At 49.3% G+C, this 15,467-nt stretch overlaps 1 protein-coding gene across 1 annotated transcript in view; it reads left to right on the top strand.

Annotated features, from left to right (window-relative positions):
- The window catches only part of LOC110537402 (protein sprouty homolog 3-like), a 20,357-nt gene extending 5,641 nt beyond the window's left edge, over nt 1-14,716 (top strand). The window contains exon 2 of the mRNA XM_021623423.2: nt 9,950-14,716. Within this exon, the coding sequence (XP_021479098.1) occupies nt 10,033-10,977 (945 nt within the window). The 5' untranslated portion in view covers nt 9,950-10,032 and the 3' untranslated portion in view covers nt 10,978-14,716. The remainder of the gene's footprint in view (nt 1-9,949) is intronic.
- The last annotated feature ends 751 nt before the right edge of the window (nt 14,717-15,467 follow it).

Genomic DNA, 15,467 nt, shown 5'->3' with positions numbered 1-15,467 from the left:
TCTCTGATTCAGAGGGGTTGGGTTAAATATGGAAGGATGTCCAGTAAAGCAGCCCCCCCCCACCCACCTCTCTGATTCAGAGGGGTTGGGTTAAATGTGGAAGGATGTCGAGTAAAGCAGCCCCCCCCCCCCCCCCCCACCTCTCTGATTCAGAGGGGTTGGGTTAAATGTGGAAGGATGTCGAGTAAAGCAGCCCCCCCCCCCCCCCCCCACCTCTCTGATTCAGAGGGGTTGGGTTAAATGTGGAAGGATGTCGAGTAAAGCAGCCCCCCCCCCCCCACCTCTCTGATTCAGAGGGGTTGGGTTAAATGTGGAAGGATGTCGAGTAAAGCAGCCCCCCCCCCCCACCTCTCTGATTCAGAGGGGTTGGGTTAAATGTGGAAGGATGTCCAGTAAAGCAGCCCCCCCCCCCCCACCTCTCTGATTCAGAGGGGTTGGGTTAAATGTGGAAGGATGTCGAGTAAGCAAGTAAAGCAGCCCCCCCCACCTCTCTGATTCAGAGGGGTTGGGTTAAATGTGGAAGGATGTCGAGTAAAGCAGCCCCCCCCCCACCTCTCTGATTCAGAGGGGTTAAATGTGGAAGGATGTCCAGTAAAGCAGCCCCCCCCCCCCCACCTCTCTGATTCAGAGGGGTTGGGTTAAATGTGGAAGGATGTCGAGTAAAGCAGCCCCCCCCCCCCCCACCTCTCTGATTCAGAGGGGTTGGGTTAAATGTGGAAGGATGTCGAGTAAAGCAGCCCCCCCCCCCCACCTCTCTGATTCAGAGGGGTTGGGTTAAATGTGGAAGGATGTCCAGTAAAGCAGCCCCCCCCCCCCCCCCACCTCTCTGATTCAGAGGGGTTGGGTTAAATGTGGAAGGATGTCGAGTAAAGCAGCCCCCCCCCACCTCTCTGATTCAGAGGGGTTGGGTTAAATGTGGAAGGATGTCCAGTAAAGCAGCCCACCCCCCCCCACACCTCTCTGATTCAGAGGGGTTGGGTTAAATGTGGAAGGATGTCCAGTAAAGCAGCCCCCCCCCCCCCCCCCCACCTCTCTGATTCAGAGGGGTTGGGTTAAATGTGGAAGGATGTCCAGTAAAGCAGCCCCCCCCCCCCCCCCCCCCCACACCTCTCTGATTCAGAGGGGTTGGGTTAAATGTGGAAGGATGTCGAGTAAAGCAGCCCCCCCCCCCCCACCTCTCTGATTCAGAGGGGTTGGGTTAAATGTGGAAGGATGTCCAGTAAAGCAGCCCCCCCCCCCCCCCCCCCCCTCTCTGATTCAGAGGGGTTGGGTTAAATGTGGAAGGATGTCGAGTAAAGCAGCCCCCCCCCCCCACCTCTCTGATTCAGAGGGGTTAAATGTGGAAGGATGTCCAGTAAAGCAGCCCCCCCCCCCCCACCTCTCTGATTCAGAGGGGTTGGGTTAAATGTGGAAGGATGTCCAGTAAAGCAGCCCCCCCCCCCCCCACCTCTCTGATTCAGAGGGGTTGGGTTAAATGTGGAAGGATGTCGAGTAAAGCAGCCCCCCCCCCCACCTCTCTGATTCAGAGGGGTTGGGTTAAATGTGGAAGGATGTCCAGTAAAGCAGCCCCCCCCCCCCCCACCTCTCTGATTCAGAGGGGTTGGGTTAAATGTGGAAGGATGTCGAGTAAAGCAGCCCCCCCCCCCCACCTCTCTGATTCAGAGGGGTTGGGTTAAATGTGGAAGGATGTCCAGTAAAGCAGCCCCCCCCCCCACCTCTCTGATTCAGAGGGGTTGGGTTAAATGTGGAAGGATGTCGAGTAAAGCAGCCCCCCCCCCCCCACCTCTCTGATTCAGAGGGGTTGGGTTAAATGTGGAAGGATGTCGAGTAAAGCAGCCCCCCCCCCCCCCCCCCACCTCTCTGATTCAGAGGGGTTGGGTTAAATGTGGAAGGATGTCCAGTAAAGCAGCCCCCCCCCCCACCCACCTCTCTGATTCAGAGGGGTTGGGTTAAATGTGGAAGGATGTCCAGTAAAGCAGCCCCCCCCCCCCCCACCTCTCTGATTCAGAGGGGTTGGGTTAAATGTGGAAGGATGTCGAGTAAAGCAGCCCCCCCCCCCCCACCTCTCTGATTCAGAGGGGTTGGGTTAAATGTGGAAGGATGTCCAGTAAAGCAGCCCCCCCCCCCCACACCTCTCTGATTCAGAGGGGTTGGGTTAAATGCGGAATAAACTTTTCAATTTAATGCATTCAGTTCTGCAACTGACTATACTTTCCCTTCATTTCCTTTCCTTCCTTCTCAGATAGAACCCTTTTGGTTCCAGGTAGAACTCACTCTGTAGAAAAGGTTCTACATGGAACCCAAAAGAGTTTTACCTGGAACCAAAAAGGGTTCTCCAATGTTTGTGTGTGTCTGTGTGGGGGGTTTATATACAGTATTTGATATACAGTAAATGAACATTAGGCCATGACTGTCCTAATTTTCCAACACATCTGTCTCCTGCTTCCTTTTCATTTGTATTTCAACTCCCCCCTCCCCCCTCCCCATCACCCTTTCTTTCTGTTTTGCACTCCAGTTGTGGGCTTGGATTTCATCCCCCTCCCTCTCTAACTAAGAGGAGCAGGGTCCTAGGTAGTGATTGTTATGAATAATATTCACTGTGTAGCTCTCTCCTGCTGCAGATAGGATTACTGTGCCAGAGAGGGCAGCGTGCAGGGGAGCAGGAGAGAGAGACCCAGGCCAGAGCTGCAGGGCTCACTCACCGCTGATACCCCCCCAGCGCACTGCCCTGTCTTCAAGTTACCTCTGACGGCAGGCTAGCCCAGTAAACACCAGCCCTGAGCTCTCTCGCTTCCCCTCTATCTCCTCCCCTCTCTCCACTTCTCTCTTTCTCACTTGCTTTCTTTCTCACTATTTCTCTCTTCCATTTGTCCTCTCCCCCTCTCTTACCTTCATCCTCTTTCTCCCTCACTCTGTTGCCTTGCTCTCTCCTTCACTCTATCCTCTCTCTAATCTTCTCCTCTCAACTCTTTCAATCCCCTTGTCTTTTTTACTGTCCTTTGGCTCTCTCTCTCTTTCTCTCTCTCATTCTCTCATTCTCTCTTCCCTCTCTCTCTATCGGTGTATTCAAAGGCCATGTATCAATGTGCCTCCTTCCCAGAGCTGAAAAGCGCTCAGGTCTTGATTTCCTTCTCCTATTTTTTTCTTTATCTGAGGCCCTAAAAGGTGTGTGAATGACAGAGTGAGGAGGAGGTGAAGGGATGAACAGATGAGTGGAAAAGCTGTTGATATGAGGGAATGATGCTGGAGTGAGCAATGGGTCCCTGTGGGTTTGCATCAAACGCAGAGGATAAAAGAAGAAGCAGACACATAAAACAGACTTCCCAGAGCCAGGCTGATACAGCAGGGAGGAATAACTCAGAACAGCCGAGGAGAGGAGAGGAGAGGAGACATGTCTTGGCTGGACATTGTATTGAAGAAACAGATCTGGTCTACCTGAAGGACCAGCAAACATGTATCTTTCCTCATGCTACTGTATCTATGCTTTCTCACCATGTGCTGACAACATGTGCCATATCCCCCAGCCCTGTACCCCCAGTCTTGTACCCCAGCCCTGTACCCCCAGTCTTGTACCCCAGCCCTGTACCCACAGTCTTGTACCCCAGCCCTGTACCCCCAGTCTTTTACCCCAGCCCCAGCCCTGTACCCCCAGTCTTGTACCTCAGCCCTGTACTTCCAGTCTTGTACCCCAGCCCTGTACCCCCAGTCTTGTACCTCAGCCCTGTACCCCCAGTCTTGTACCCCAGCTCTGTACCCCCAGTCTTGTACCTCAGCCCTGTACCCCCCAGTCTTGTACCTCAGCCCAGTCCTGTACCCCCAGTCTTGTACCTCAGCCCAGTCCTGTATCCCCAGTCTTGTACCTCAGCCCAGTCCTGTACCCCCATCCTTGTACCTCAGCCCTGTACTTCCAGTCTTGTACCCCAGCCCTGTACCCCCAGTCTTGTACCTCAGCCCTGTACCCCCAGTCTTGTACCTCAGCCTTGTACCCCCAGTCTTGTACCTCAGCCCTGTACCCCCAGTCTTGTACCCCAGCCCTGTACCCCCAGTCTTGTACCTCAGCCCTGTACCCCCCAGTCTTGTACCTCAGCCCAGTCCTGTACCCCCAGTCTTGTACCTCAGCCCAGTCCTGTATCCCCAGTCTTGTACCTCAGCCCAGTCCTGTACCCCCAGCCTTGTACCTCAGCCCTGTACTTCCAGTATTGTACCTCAGCCCTGTACCCCCAGTCTTGTACCTCAGCCCTGTACCCCCAGTCTTGTACCTCAGCCCTGTACCCCCAGTCTTGTACCTCAGCCCTGTACCCCCAGTCTTGTACCTCAGCCCTGTACCCCCAGTCTTGTACCCCAGCCCAGCCTTGTACTTCCAGTCTTGTACCTCAGCCCTGTACTTCCAGTCTTGTACCTCAGCCCTGTACCCCCAGTCTTGTACCTCAGCCCTGTACCCCCAGTCTTGTACCCCAACCCTGCCCCAGCACTGTACCTGGAGATATGAATGGTGGATAGGAGTGGGGCAGGAGCAGCTGGTGGCTAGGTGTAGGGTGGGGTGGAAACCTGTGGGTAGGTGGAGGGGGAGAGGGGAGGATTCTGGGTAGTGGGAGTTGACTTCCCAAACATGGTTACCAAGGCAACAGCTCCCTCAAGGACAGACAGGGCTTCCGACCCCTTGAGTGGGGGAAAGAACAACCAGTAATTCTAAAGCTGCTGTAAATGCAACATGTAAACGTTGACTAAGTATGAATGAGTCAACAGTATCCACTCTGCACAGCTGTCATTCTTAGAAAGTATATCTGAGGACTATTTGCTTTCTAGATCTAGAGAAGTTATTTTGTTGATTAATGTTGATTATTGTGCAATGAAGAAATCAATGTATGTTTATTCATACAGTACACCACAGAAATCAACAGACAGAGAAATCAGAGCAGATGAAGTTATGTATCCAAGAGGAAATAAAGCAGATTATCTGTTAGTTCATCAGGGCTCGTCAGTCTAGAGTTACAACAGGGATGCCCACCCTCCTCCGGGGCTACCCATCTGCAGGGTTTGGTTCCAGCCCTACTATAATACATCTGAATGTAGCCCGTTAGCTCCTCAGGACCCTAAATAGCCCTAAAGTCAGGTGAACTAGAACAGGGTTGGAGCAAAAGCCTGCACTCTATCCTCTGACCTGGTGTACGGGATCTGTGATGAGACCAAGAACAGTTTACATGGTTTTGCAGAGATGGACGAGAGTCTGGCTCAGTGGTGAAGGGCTTGGCCACACATTTATACCCTAAGCCCTGCCCTGGCCGACTCTACAGGATGAGCTCATGGAAAAAGCCGAGCAGCAGGCTTTTCTTAACAATTAGATGGTCTGATAGCTGTGTAGTGGATGGTCTGATGGGTGTGTAGTGGATGGTCTGATGGGTGTGTAGTGGATGGTCTGATGGGTGTGTAGTGGATGGTCTGATAGCTGTGTAGTGGATGGTCTGATGGGTGTGTAGTGGATGGTGTGATGGGTGTGTAGTGGATGGTCTGATGGGTGTGTAGTGGATGGTCTGGTATCTGTGTAGTGGATGGTCTGATGGGTGTTTAGTGGATGATCTGATGGGTGTGTAGTGGATGGTGTGATGGGTGTGTAGTGGATGGTCTGATGGGTGTGTAGTGGATGGTCTGGTATCTGTGTAGAGGATGGTCTGATAGCTGTGTTGTGGATGGTCTGATATCTGTGTAGTGGATGGGTGCCACTCTATTTTATGTGATTACTCTCCAGGAACTCTCTTTCCTTCTCTGTCTAATTAAAAATATATATTTCTGACCTGGGATGCCTTATCTTCACTTTATGACTGCAGATTGGGGCGGTAATGTGTGTGTGTTTGTGGGAGTGTGTAGATGTATGCGTGCGTGTGTGTAGCTCTGCACTTTTGTGTGCATCTGTCTCAGTCTCTGTAAATGTGTGTCTTTCTCAGTGTGTCAAAACGTGTGTGTATGTGCAATCTGTGTGTTTTTATAGTGTGTCTGCGTGAGGTTGGATGGTATCATACCTTTTGCGAGAGCATCCGCCTGCCTGCTCGCTGCCAGGAATTCTGCCGGCAGCTCCCCGGAAGGCTGCCGGCCGGGGGAAGACACTCTGCAAGCTCTAATTGCTGTTCCTGACTATGGATTTCCGTTCCTGGCTACGTCTGCTGTCCCTCTGTCCATCCCTCCATCCGTCCCTCCATTCGTCTGCCTGATGCTCCAATCTTTCTCCTCCATCTAATCTTCTCATTTGGCTGTCTGTTTAAAATGCTTCTCCATTTGGCCTGATTACCCCCCCTCTCTATCTCCCTCCCCCTAACTCTCTATCTCCCTCTCTATCTCCCTACCCCTAACTCTCTCTCTCTCTCTCTCTCTCTCTCTCTCTCTCTCTCTCCCTCACCCACTCATTCTCTCTGTCTCTCTCTCTGTCTCTCTCTGTCTCTCTCTCTCTCTCTCTCTATCTACAAGGTCTGGATGGCCTCTCACAGAGAAAGGAAGGGAACTATCCCCTTAGGCCATTTGGCAAGTGTGCGGCGAGAGGAGGAGAGGAGAAAAAGGCCCTAAAAACCAAGGCCAGATACAGCATATTAGGGTATTGAATTCCACATATAATAATAGCCTGTTGAACACATACCAGAAGATCCTGCTGAATCTGTTGTCCTTAGATGTAGTAGTTATAACAGATATTTCAGGGGTTATTTTTGAAGGTGCAACATCTTCATTAAAACTTGCATACTGTAATATTAGAATTGAATAGGGAAAAACTTTATCAACGCAGCAATGTTCCCTACTACAGTATGTCACTGTAATGAAACAAGCGGACATGTTTGTGTGTCAGTTCCAGGATACTAATGTTTTCCATCTACATTCCAACATCCACGTTGTTCCTGTTTGTGGAGGATAAGGCTGAAACAAAACAAAAGGACCATGACAACCTAGGACCTCATCGACACCCCTAGCAACTAGCACACTGCAATGTTTTCCCACAATCCATTGCTGTTTGTCTGTGTGTCAACCTCTTCGGCCGGGCAGACGGGCGAATCTGATGCCAATCTTCTCCAGCAGCCAGCAGCTGTGTGTGTGTATGTGTGTATGTGTGTATGTGTGTGTGTGTGTGCGTGTGCGTACGCGCCAGAGAGCTGTGTAAGTGAACAGATGCTAAATTACAGGCCAGGCTAATGGCTTTGTCCATTTGGTCCTGGCTGGCTAATAATAGTCATACGCTCAGCACTGTAGAATCTCAGTGGTCATGATGGTGTGGATAATCATTTGAATGTGGATACTGGGACTATTTATGTCCAGTTTATATAACTCCTTCACAGTGCTCAGGGCAGGTTTACCTGACTGCAGTATAGGTACATTGTATTGTATGTCCACCACCAAACAAGGGAGGAGAAATATTGAGGCTGGCTGTTAGAAAGTAGCTTATGTTGATCTCCAGCTTCCCAGATGTGTTGTGGGTGGTAAAGAGAAGGTAATAAAGAGTAATGATCTGGTTCATGTGTTGTGGGTGGTAAAGAGGAGGTAATAAAGAGTAATGAGCTGGTTCATGTATTGTGGGCGGTAAAGAGAAGGTTATAAAGAGTAATGAGCTGGTTCATGTGTTGTGGGTGGTAAAGAGAACGTAATAAAGAGTAATGAGCTGGTTCATGTATTGTGGGTGGTAAAGAGAAGGTTATAAAGAGTAATGAGCTGGTTCATGTGTTGTGGGTGGTAAGGAGAAGGTTATAAAGAGTAATGAGCTGGTTCATGTGTTGTGTGTGGTAAAGAGAAGGTTATAAAGAGTAATGAGCTGGTTCATGTGTTGTGGGTGGTAAAGAGAAGGTTATAAAGAGTAATGAGCTGGTTCATGTGTTGTGGGTGATAGAGAGAAGGTAATAAAGAGTAATGAGCTGGTTCATGTGTTGTGGGTGGTAAAGAGAAGGTTATAAAGAGTAATGAGCTGGTTCATGAGTTGTGGGTGGTAAAGAGAAGGTTATAAAGAGTAATGAGCTGGTTCATGTGTTGTGGGTGGTAAAGAGAAGGTTATAAAGAGTAATGAGCTGGTTCATGTGTTGTGGGTGATAGAGAGAAGGTAATAAAGAGTAATGAGCTGGTTCATGTGTTGTGGGTGGTAAAGAGAAGGTTATAAAGAGTAATGAGCTGGTTCATGAGTTGTGGGTGGTAAAGAGAAGGTTATAAAGAGTAATGAGCTGGTTCATGTGTTGTGGGTGGTAAAGAGAAGGTAATAAAGAGTAATGAGCTGGTTCATGTGTTGTGGGTGGTAAAGAGAAGGTTATAAAGGGTAATAATGAGCTGGTTCATGTATTGTGGGTGGTAAAGAGAAGGTTATAAAGAGTAATGAGCTGGTTCATGTGTTGTGTGTGGTAAAGAGAAGGTTATAAAGAGTAATGAGCTGGTTCATGTGTTGTGGGTGGTAAAGAGAAGGTTATAAAGAGTAATGAGCTGGTTCATGTGTTGTGGGTGATAGAGAGAAGGTAATAAAGAGTAATGAGCTGGTTCATGTGTTGTGGGTGGTAAAGAGAAGGTTATAAAGAGTAATGAGCTGGTTCATGAGTTGTGGGTGGTAAAGAGAAGGTTATAAAGAGTAATGAGCTGGTTCATGTGTTGTGGGTGGTAAAGAGAAGGTAATAAAGAGTAATGAGCTGGTTCATGTGTTGTGGGTGGTAAAGAGAAGGTTATAAAGGGTAATAATGAGCTGGTTCATGTATTGTGGGTGGTAAAGAGAAGGTTATAAAGAGTAATGAGCTGGTTCATGTGTTGTGGGTGGTAAAGAGAAGGTTATAAAGAGTAATGAGCTGGTTCATGTATTGTGGGTGGTAAAGAGAAGGTTATAAAGAGTAATGAGCTGGTTCATGTGTTGTGGGTGGTAAAGAGAAGGTTATAAAGAGTAATGAGCTGGTTCATGTATTGTGGGTGGTAAAGAGAAGGTTATAAAGAGTAATGAGCTGGTTCATGTGTTGTGGGTGGTAAGGAGAAGGTTATAAAGAGTAATGAGCTGGTTCATGTGTTGTGTGTGGTAAAGAGAAGGTTATAAAGAGTAATGAGCTGGTTCATGTGTTGTGGGTGGTAAAGAGAAGGTTATAAAGAGTAATGAGCTGGTTCATGTGTTGTGGGTGGTAGAGAGAAGGTAATAAAGAGTAATTAGCTGGTTCATGTATTGTGGGTGGTAAAGAGAAGGTAATAAAGAGTAATGAGCTGGTTCATGTGTTGTGGGTGGTAAAGAGAAGGTTATAAAGAGTAATGAGCTGGTTCATGTGTTGTGGGTGGTAAAGAGAAGGTTATAAAGAGTAATGAGCTGGTTCATGTGTTGTGGGTGGTAAAGAGAAGGTTATAAAGAGTAATGAGCTGGTTCATGGGTTGTGGGTGGTAAAGAGAAGTTTATAAAGAGTAATGAGCTGGTTCATGTGCTTTGGGTGGTAAAGATAAGGTTATAAAGAGTAATGAGCTGGTTCATGTGTTGTGTGTGGTAAAGAGAAGGTTATAAAGAGTAATGAGCTGGTTCATGTGTTGTGGGTGGTAAAGAGAAGGTTATAAAGAGTAATGAGCTGGTCCATGTGTTGTGGGTGGTAAAGAGAATGTTATAAAGAGTAATGAGCTGGTTCATGTGTTGTGGGTGGTAAAGAGAAGGTTATAAAGAGTAATGAGCTGGTTCATGTGTTGTGTGTGGTAAAGAGAAGGTTATAAAGAGTAATGAGCTGGTTCATGTGTTGTGGGTGGTAAAGAGAAGGTTATAAAGAGTAATGAGCTGGTCCATGTGTTGTGGGTGGTGAAGAGAATGTTATAAAGAGTAATGAGCTGGTTCATGTGTTGTCTTTAAGGGGTAAAGAGAAGGTTATAAAGAGTAATGAGCTGGTTCATGTGTTGTCTTTAAGGGGTAAAGAAGTCTATGTTTTTTTCATTTGTTGTGAGATAAAATATAACAATGTTCTAAAATGCCCCTCTTCTTCTATTCCAGGTCTTTCTGATGTGCCGTGAGAGGTGCGAGCCCCCCGCCCCAGTCCCGACCCCCTCCCTGGTGCTCCTTCTCCCAGGACCAGGATGGACCCTCTCCCAGGTCATGGCCCTCCACCAGTCAGGATGGACGTTGATGGGCTGGACCTCCAGCAGGTGCCTGTCCTCTCCTTGGACCAGATCCGCTCCATCCGCGCCAACAACAACTACGTGGAGCGCCCCGTGACCCTGGACCATGCCTCCCAGTCCGGCTTCTTCTACGCCCACGATGACCGCTACCCCATCACCCACGGATACCCTCCTCAAGGTTACTCTCATGGTTACTCTCAGGGGTACCCTCTCCCCCGGAGCCAGAGCCAGCAGCAACACACCCACCTTGCCCATCTAAGTCGCTCCAGTACTACCAGTTCAGCCATGTCCCGGATCAGCGCTGCCTCCGACCAGAGACTCCTGGTGGGCCTGACGCCCTCCCACTCTGGCCTGGCCTCGGTGGTGCGCTCCCAGCCTAAAGGAGAACTCAAGCCTGAGGCTTCTCTGGGTAAAGGCCTGGTGGAGGGAGAGGACCTGGGCTTGCACCTGTTTATCTGTGAGCTCTGTGGGAGGTGTAAGTGTCAGGAGTGCTGCGCTCCGCGAAGCCTGCCGTCCTGCTGGGCCTGTGGGCAGCGCTGCCTTTGCTCTGCTGAGAGTGCTGTGGAGTACGGCACCTGTCTGTGCTGCGTTAAGGGCCTGTTCTACCACTGCTCCACTCAGGATGATGAGGACAACTGTGCTGACCGGCCCTGCGCCTGCACATCCGCCCACGCCTGCACCCGCTGGGGCACCATGGGCCTTCTGGCGCTGTGCCTGCCCTGTCTCTGCTGCTACCCACCTGCCAGGCTGTGCCTCGCCCTGTGCCAGCGGGCCCACGACCGAGCCACCCGCCCCGGCTGCCGCTGCAGCAACACCAACACCGTGTGCCGTAAGATCTCCACCTCCAACCCCAACCCTGAGCACACCCCCTTCTGCAGCAAGTCCCTGGAAAAGCCTGTATGACAGGGCTGCAGCGGGAGTCAGCCATCGCCTAGACAACGCAGTCTCAGTGACAACATTACCATGGCAACAAACACTGTTTCCATGACAACGCCATCACCCCCTTCATCCGTGACCTACCTACCGTGACCTTTCACCTTACGTACCTTCCATACTTCTCCTCCTGCCTGAGGAGAAATGACCAAAAGCTTTACTGTACTTCACTGTAACTGTACTGTACTGTACATGTGGAGACTTGAGCCGAAACCTGAAAACCGCCTGGTGCTTTTTGCTGAACTGACTGCCAATCTTAACCTTACTGTGTTACTGTGTGGGCATACTGCCTCTACCTTCCTCTTACTTTGTGGGCCAGCATAGCGTACATACTGTGGCTCTGCTCGGTGGGATGGACTGGGGTTCCTCACTGTGCTGTGTGATGGACTGGGGTTCCTCACTGTGCTGTGTGATGGACTGGGGTTCCTCACTGTGCTATGTGATGGACTGGGGTTCCTCACTGTGCTATGTGATGGACTGGGGTTCCGCACTGTGTTATGTGATGGACTGGGGTTCCTCACTGTGCTGTGTGATGGACTGGGGTTCCTCACTGTGCTGTGTGATGGACTGGGGTTCCTCACTGTGCTGTGTGATGGACTGGTGTTCCTCACTGTGCTGTGTGATGGACTGGTGTTCCTCACTGTGCTATGTGATGGACTGGTGTTCCTCACTGTGCTATGTGATGGACTGGTGTTCCTCACTGTGCTGTGTGATGGACTGGGGTTCCTCACTGTGCTGTGTGATGGACTGGGGTTCCTCACTGTGCTGTGTGATGGACTGGGGTTCCTCAGTGTGCTGTGTGATGGACTGGGTTTCCTCACTGTGATGTGTGATGGACTGGGGATCCTCACTGTGCTATGTGATGGACTGGGGTTCCTCAGTGTGCTGTGTGATGGACTGGGTTTCCTCACTGTGATGTGTGATGGACTGGGGATCCTCACTGTGCTATGTGATGGACTGGCGTTTGCTCTGTTAGACTTGACCTATTTATTATTTATTGGACTTCCTCCTCAGTGAGGTAGAGAGAGAGACAGAGAGAGCGGACCATGTGTGACTCTGAGTACAGTGAGTAAGCTACTAGAACAAATCCCAACACAGCCATTAATAAAAGGAGTCTCTGGCAAATGTATATTCCAGGCATGAGATAGACAGAGACTGGGTGGTCTACAGGGAGTCTACAGGGTGTGCCTCCTTCCATCCCCTCCCTCCCTCCCTGTCGCTCTGAAGAGGCATCCTGGAGCCGACCAACTGAATGGACATACAAGATGTGTCATTGAGCAGCCATGGCTGACATTTTGTGTGAGGCTGATGTAAAGACCCTTTCCTAATGTTGGAACAAAACTCTGAAATTGAAAAATGTATTACTGTTTGACACACCAAAAACGGACCATGATGCACCAGGTGAATCTAAAGTGATTAAGCACATTTGATATGGAAGGCACTATGAGATATAGAGGTGGATCGTCTGTAGTGTTCCCCAGCTGTCTGTCATATGAACAGGGGGGGTGGGGGGGGGGGGCTCTGTTATGACCAGGTAGTGTGTGTAGGCATGTGTGTCTGTGTATACGTGTGTGTGTGCATGCACGCGCATGTTTGGGTATGTACACTAATGTTTACGTGTAAGTGTGTATGTGGGTCTGTGTATGTTAGTGTGTGGTCTTGCCTGTGTATGTACAGTATATATGTGTGTGTGTGTGTGTGTGTGTGTGTGTGTGTGTGTGTGGGTGCACATGTCCCCTTCCTGTTTGCTGTCAGCAGAAGCCTCCTATTTTATTTTTAGCACAGCTGCTTCAGAGGACCCAGAGTCTGGTCAGGTTTCTTCTCCACGGCAGGCTGACGCCAGCCTTCCCCGACCCCTCACCACCTTCATCTCCCCCGCCTCACCCCTCCTTACCCGCTGCCTCTAGTCTACCCATCCCCCAGCCTCCCTCAGTAACCCTCCCCAAACCTCCCCTGAGCCATTCTTTCCTCCCCCCTCCTCTATTTCCCCCCTCCATCTGGACTGCTGCTGTCCACCGTGCAGAGGGACCAAAGAGACAGAGCTTCTCCACAGTCCAAAATACAGAGGGACTTCACAGGAGTGATGACAGGAAGCCAGATAAGAAATATCACTTTCTTTACAGATCCGTCCTCCATCCTTACCACTTCGTCCACAACACGAGGCATTTTGCAACGACAGACATTATATACCTTGACAGGGCTTTTCTCTTCTTGACAGATTCCTCTGGCCAGTTTGATAAACCCCAGGCAGGCCCACCCACCGACCCCTAGTCACATACCCACCCACTTAATGAACTAACAGGTTCCAGTCCTCCTCCTCTGAGTTGATCAGGAGGCAATTAGCTTCTAATGGGGAAAGAGGGAGGGGTGGAGGGAGGTGTGTGGAAGGTGAAACGGAGGAAAAGAGAGAGTGTGAGAGATCTGTGGAAGTGGAGGAAGGAGAAAAGGAAGGGACAGAGGAGATTGGGGACAGGGGGCTGGAGGTTAGGAAGACTGATGTTAACCTGTGGGAGTGAGGTCATAACAAAGCAACATGGGGAGGTGAAGAACAGGTGGAGAGGGATGGAGGGATAAAGGGATAGGGAGGGACTGAGTCTGGGAGGTCTGGTTGTCTTATGCACTGATATCCAAAACCGGGATTTGAAAAGTAACACGCCATGTCAAGCATGTCTGTGTGTGTGTGTGTGTGTGTGTGTGTGTGTGTGTGTGTGTGTGTGTGTGTGTGTGTGTGTGTGTGTGTGTGTGTGTGTGTGTGTGTGTGTGTGTGTGTGTGTGTGTGTGTGTGTGTGTGCTTTACTGTATGTAATGTGTGTCTGTGCGTTTATTCACCTACACACATACACACTCATCCGAGTTGTTAAATTTGCTTTGCTATATTTTTGTATGTACATATTGACTGTTATCCTATACATGTGTGTATGTTTATTCCTTGTTTTGTTCCCTTTTATTATGATCACTGTTTCTATTATTATTTTCTATTATATTGAACATTTACTTTGAGTCACAGACTTGGTCAATACTTCTAACCGTTTTAGAGGTTTTTCACTGTGGAGGAGAAGCTCACTGACCATCGGCCAAACCTGTTATTTGTACCTCCACTTCACTATCTCCTCTGTGATTAATTTCACACGCACACATTCAGACACACACAAATACACACTCACGCACACACTTCACGGCCACTGTGCAAGGCCCAGGTTAATGGTCTCTCCTCCACAGTCCAGCCCGTGTAGAGCTCTCCCAGGTGGTCAGATGTTGAGTGGAAGGGCTCAGTGTGTAGGTACTGTACTGTACAGTACATGCATTTCTACAGAATAACAACTAACCCTCCAGGGTGCTGTATGCAGGCTACAGGTTAACCACTAAACTTCCCCATGTCGTATTAGTAAATATTGCTTTGGTACAATTGGCATCTTGTATGTTGTAAAAGAATTTAAGGAGAATATATGGACACATAGAAATTTATCAAAATGAATATATTATATATATATTAAATATACATTTCACACATATTTCTTTTCCGTTGCTGATATTACAGATGCGTCACAGATATTTATTTAACGGTTGCGATGAGAGAAGTATTTATTTAACGGTGGATGTGGCGAGGATGATGATGACTGTTGTTGGCTTTTTGGTTTGGTTTCTCTTGGAGTGGTGTGGCGGCTGCAGCCCTCATGGCTAAAGATAACCAATAAAAGGTGTTTCCAAACGGCCTGCATTTCGCTGCCTCTTCTTTGGTGTGTGTGCGTGTGTGCGTGTGTGTGTGTGTTAGATGCTCACACTGTGTTAACCCTTGTAGACTGTCAGGGTAGATCAAATCAAATCAAATTTATTTATATAGCCCTTCGTACATCAGCTGATATCTCAAAATGCTGTACAGAAACCCAGCCTAAAACCCCAAACAGCAAGCAATGCAGGTGTAGAAGCACGGTGGCTAGGAAAAACTCCCTAGAAAGGCCAAAACCTAGGAAGAAACCTAGAGAGGAACCAGGCTATGTGGGGTGGCCAGTCCTCTTCTGGCTGTGCCGGGTGGAGATTATAACAGAACATGGCCAAGATGTTCAAATGTTCATAAATGACCAGCATGGTCGAATAATAATAAGGCAGAACAGTTGAAACTGGAGCAGCAGCACGGCCAGGTGGACTGGGGACAGCAAGGAGTCATCATGTCAGGTAGTCCTGGGGCATGGTCCTAGGGCTCAGGTCCTCCGAGAGAGAGAAAGAGAGAAGGAGAGAATTAGAGAACGCACACTAAGATTCACACAGGACACCGAATAGGACAGGAGAAGTACTCCAGATATAACAAACTGACCCTAGCCCCCCGACACATAAACTACTGCAGCATAAATACTGGAGGCTGAGACAGGAGGGGTCAGGAGACACTGTGGCCCCATCCGAGGACCCCCCCGGACAGGGCCAAACAGGAAGGATATAACCCCACCCACTTTGCCAAAGCACAG

The sequence above is a fragment of the Oncorhynchus mykiss genome, chromosome 12 (assembly GCF_013265735.2).
Source record: "Oncorhynchus mykiss isolate Arlee chromosome 12, USDA_OmykA_1.1, whole genome shotgun sequence".
Lineage (NCBI taxonomy): Eukaryota > Metazoa > Chordata > Actinopteri > Salmoniformes > Salmonidae > Oncorhynchus > Oncorhynchus mykiss.
This window is presented reverse-complemented; position numbering and strand designations above follow the sequence as displayed.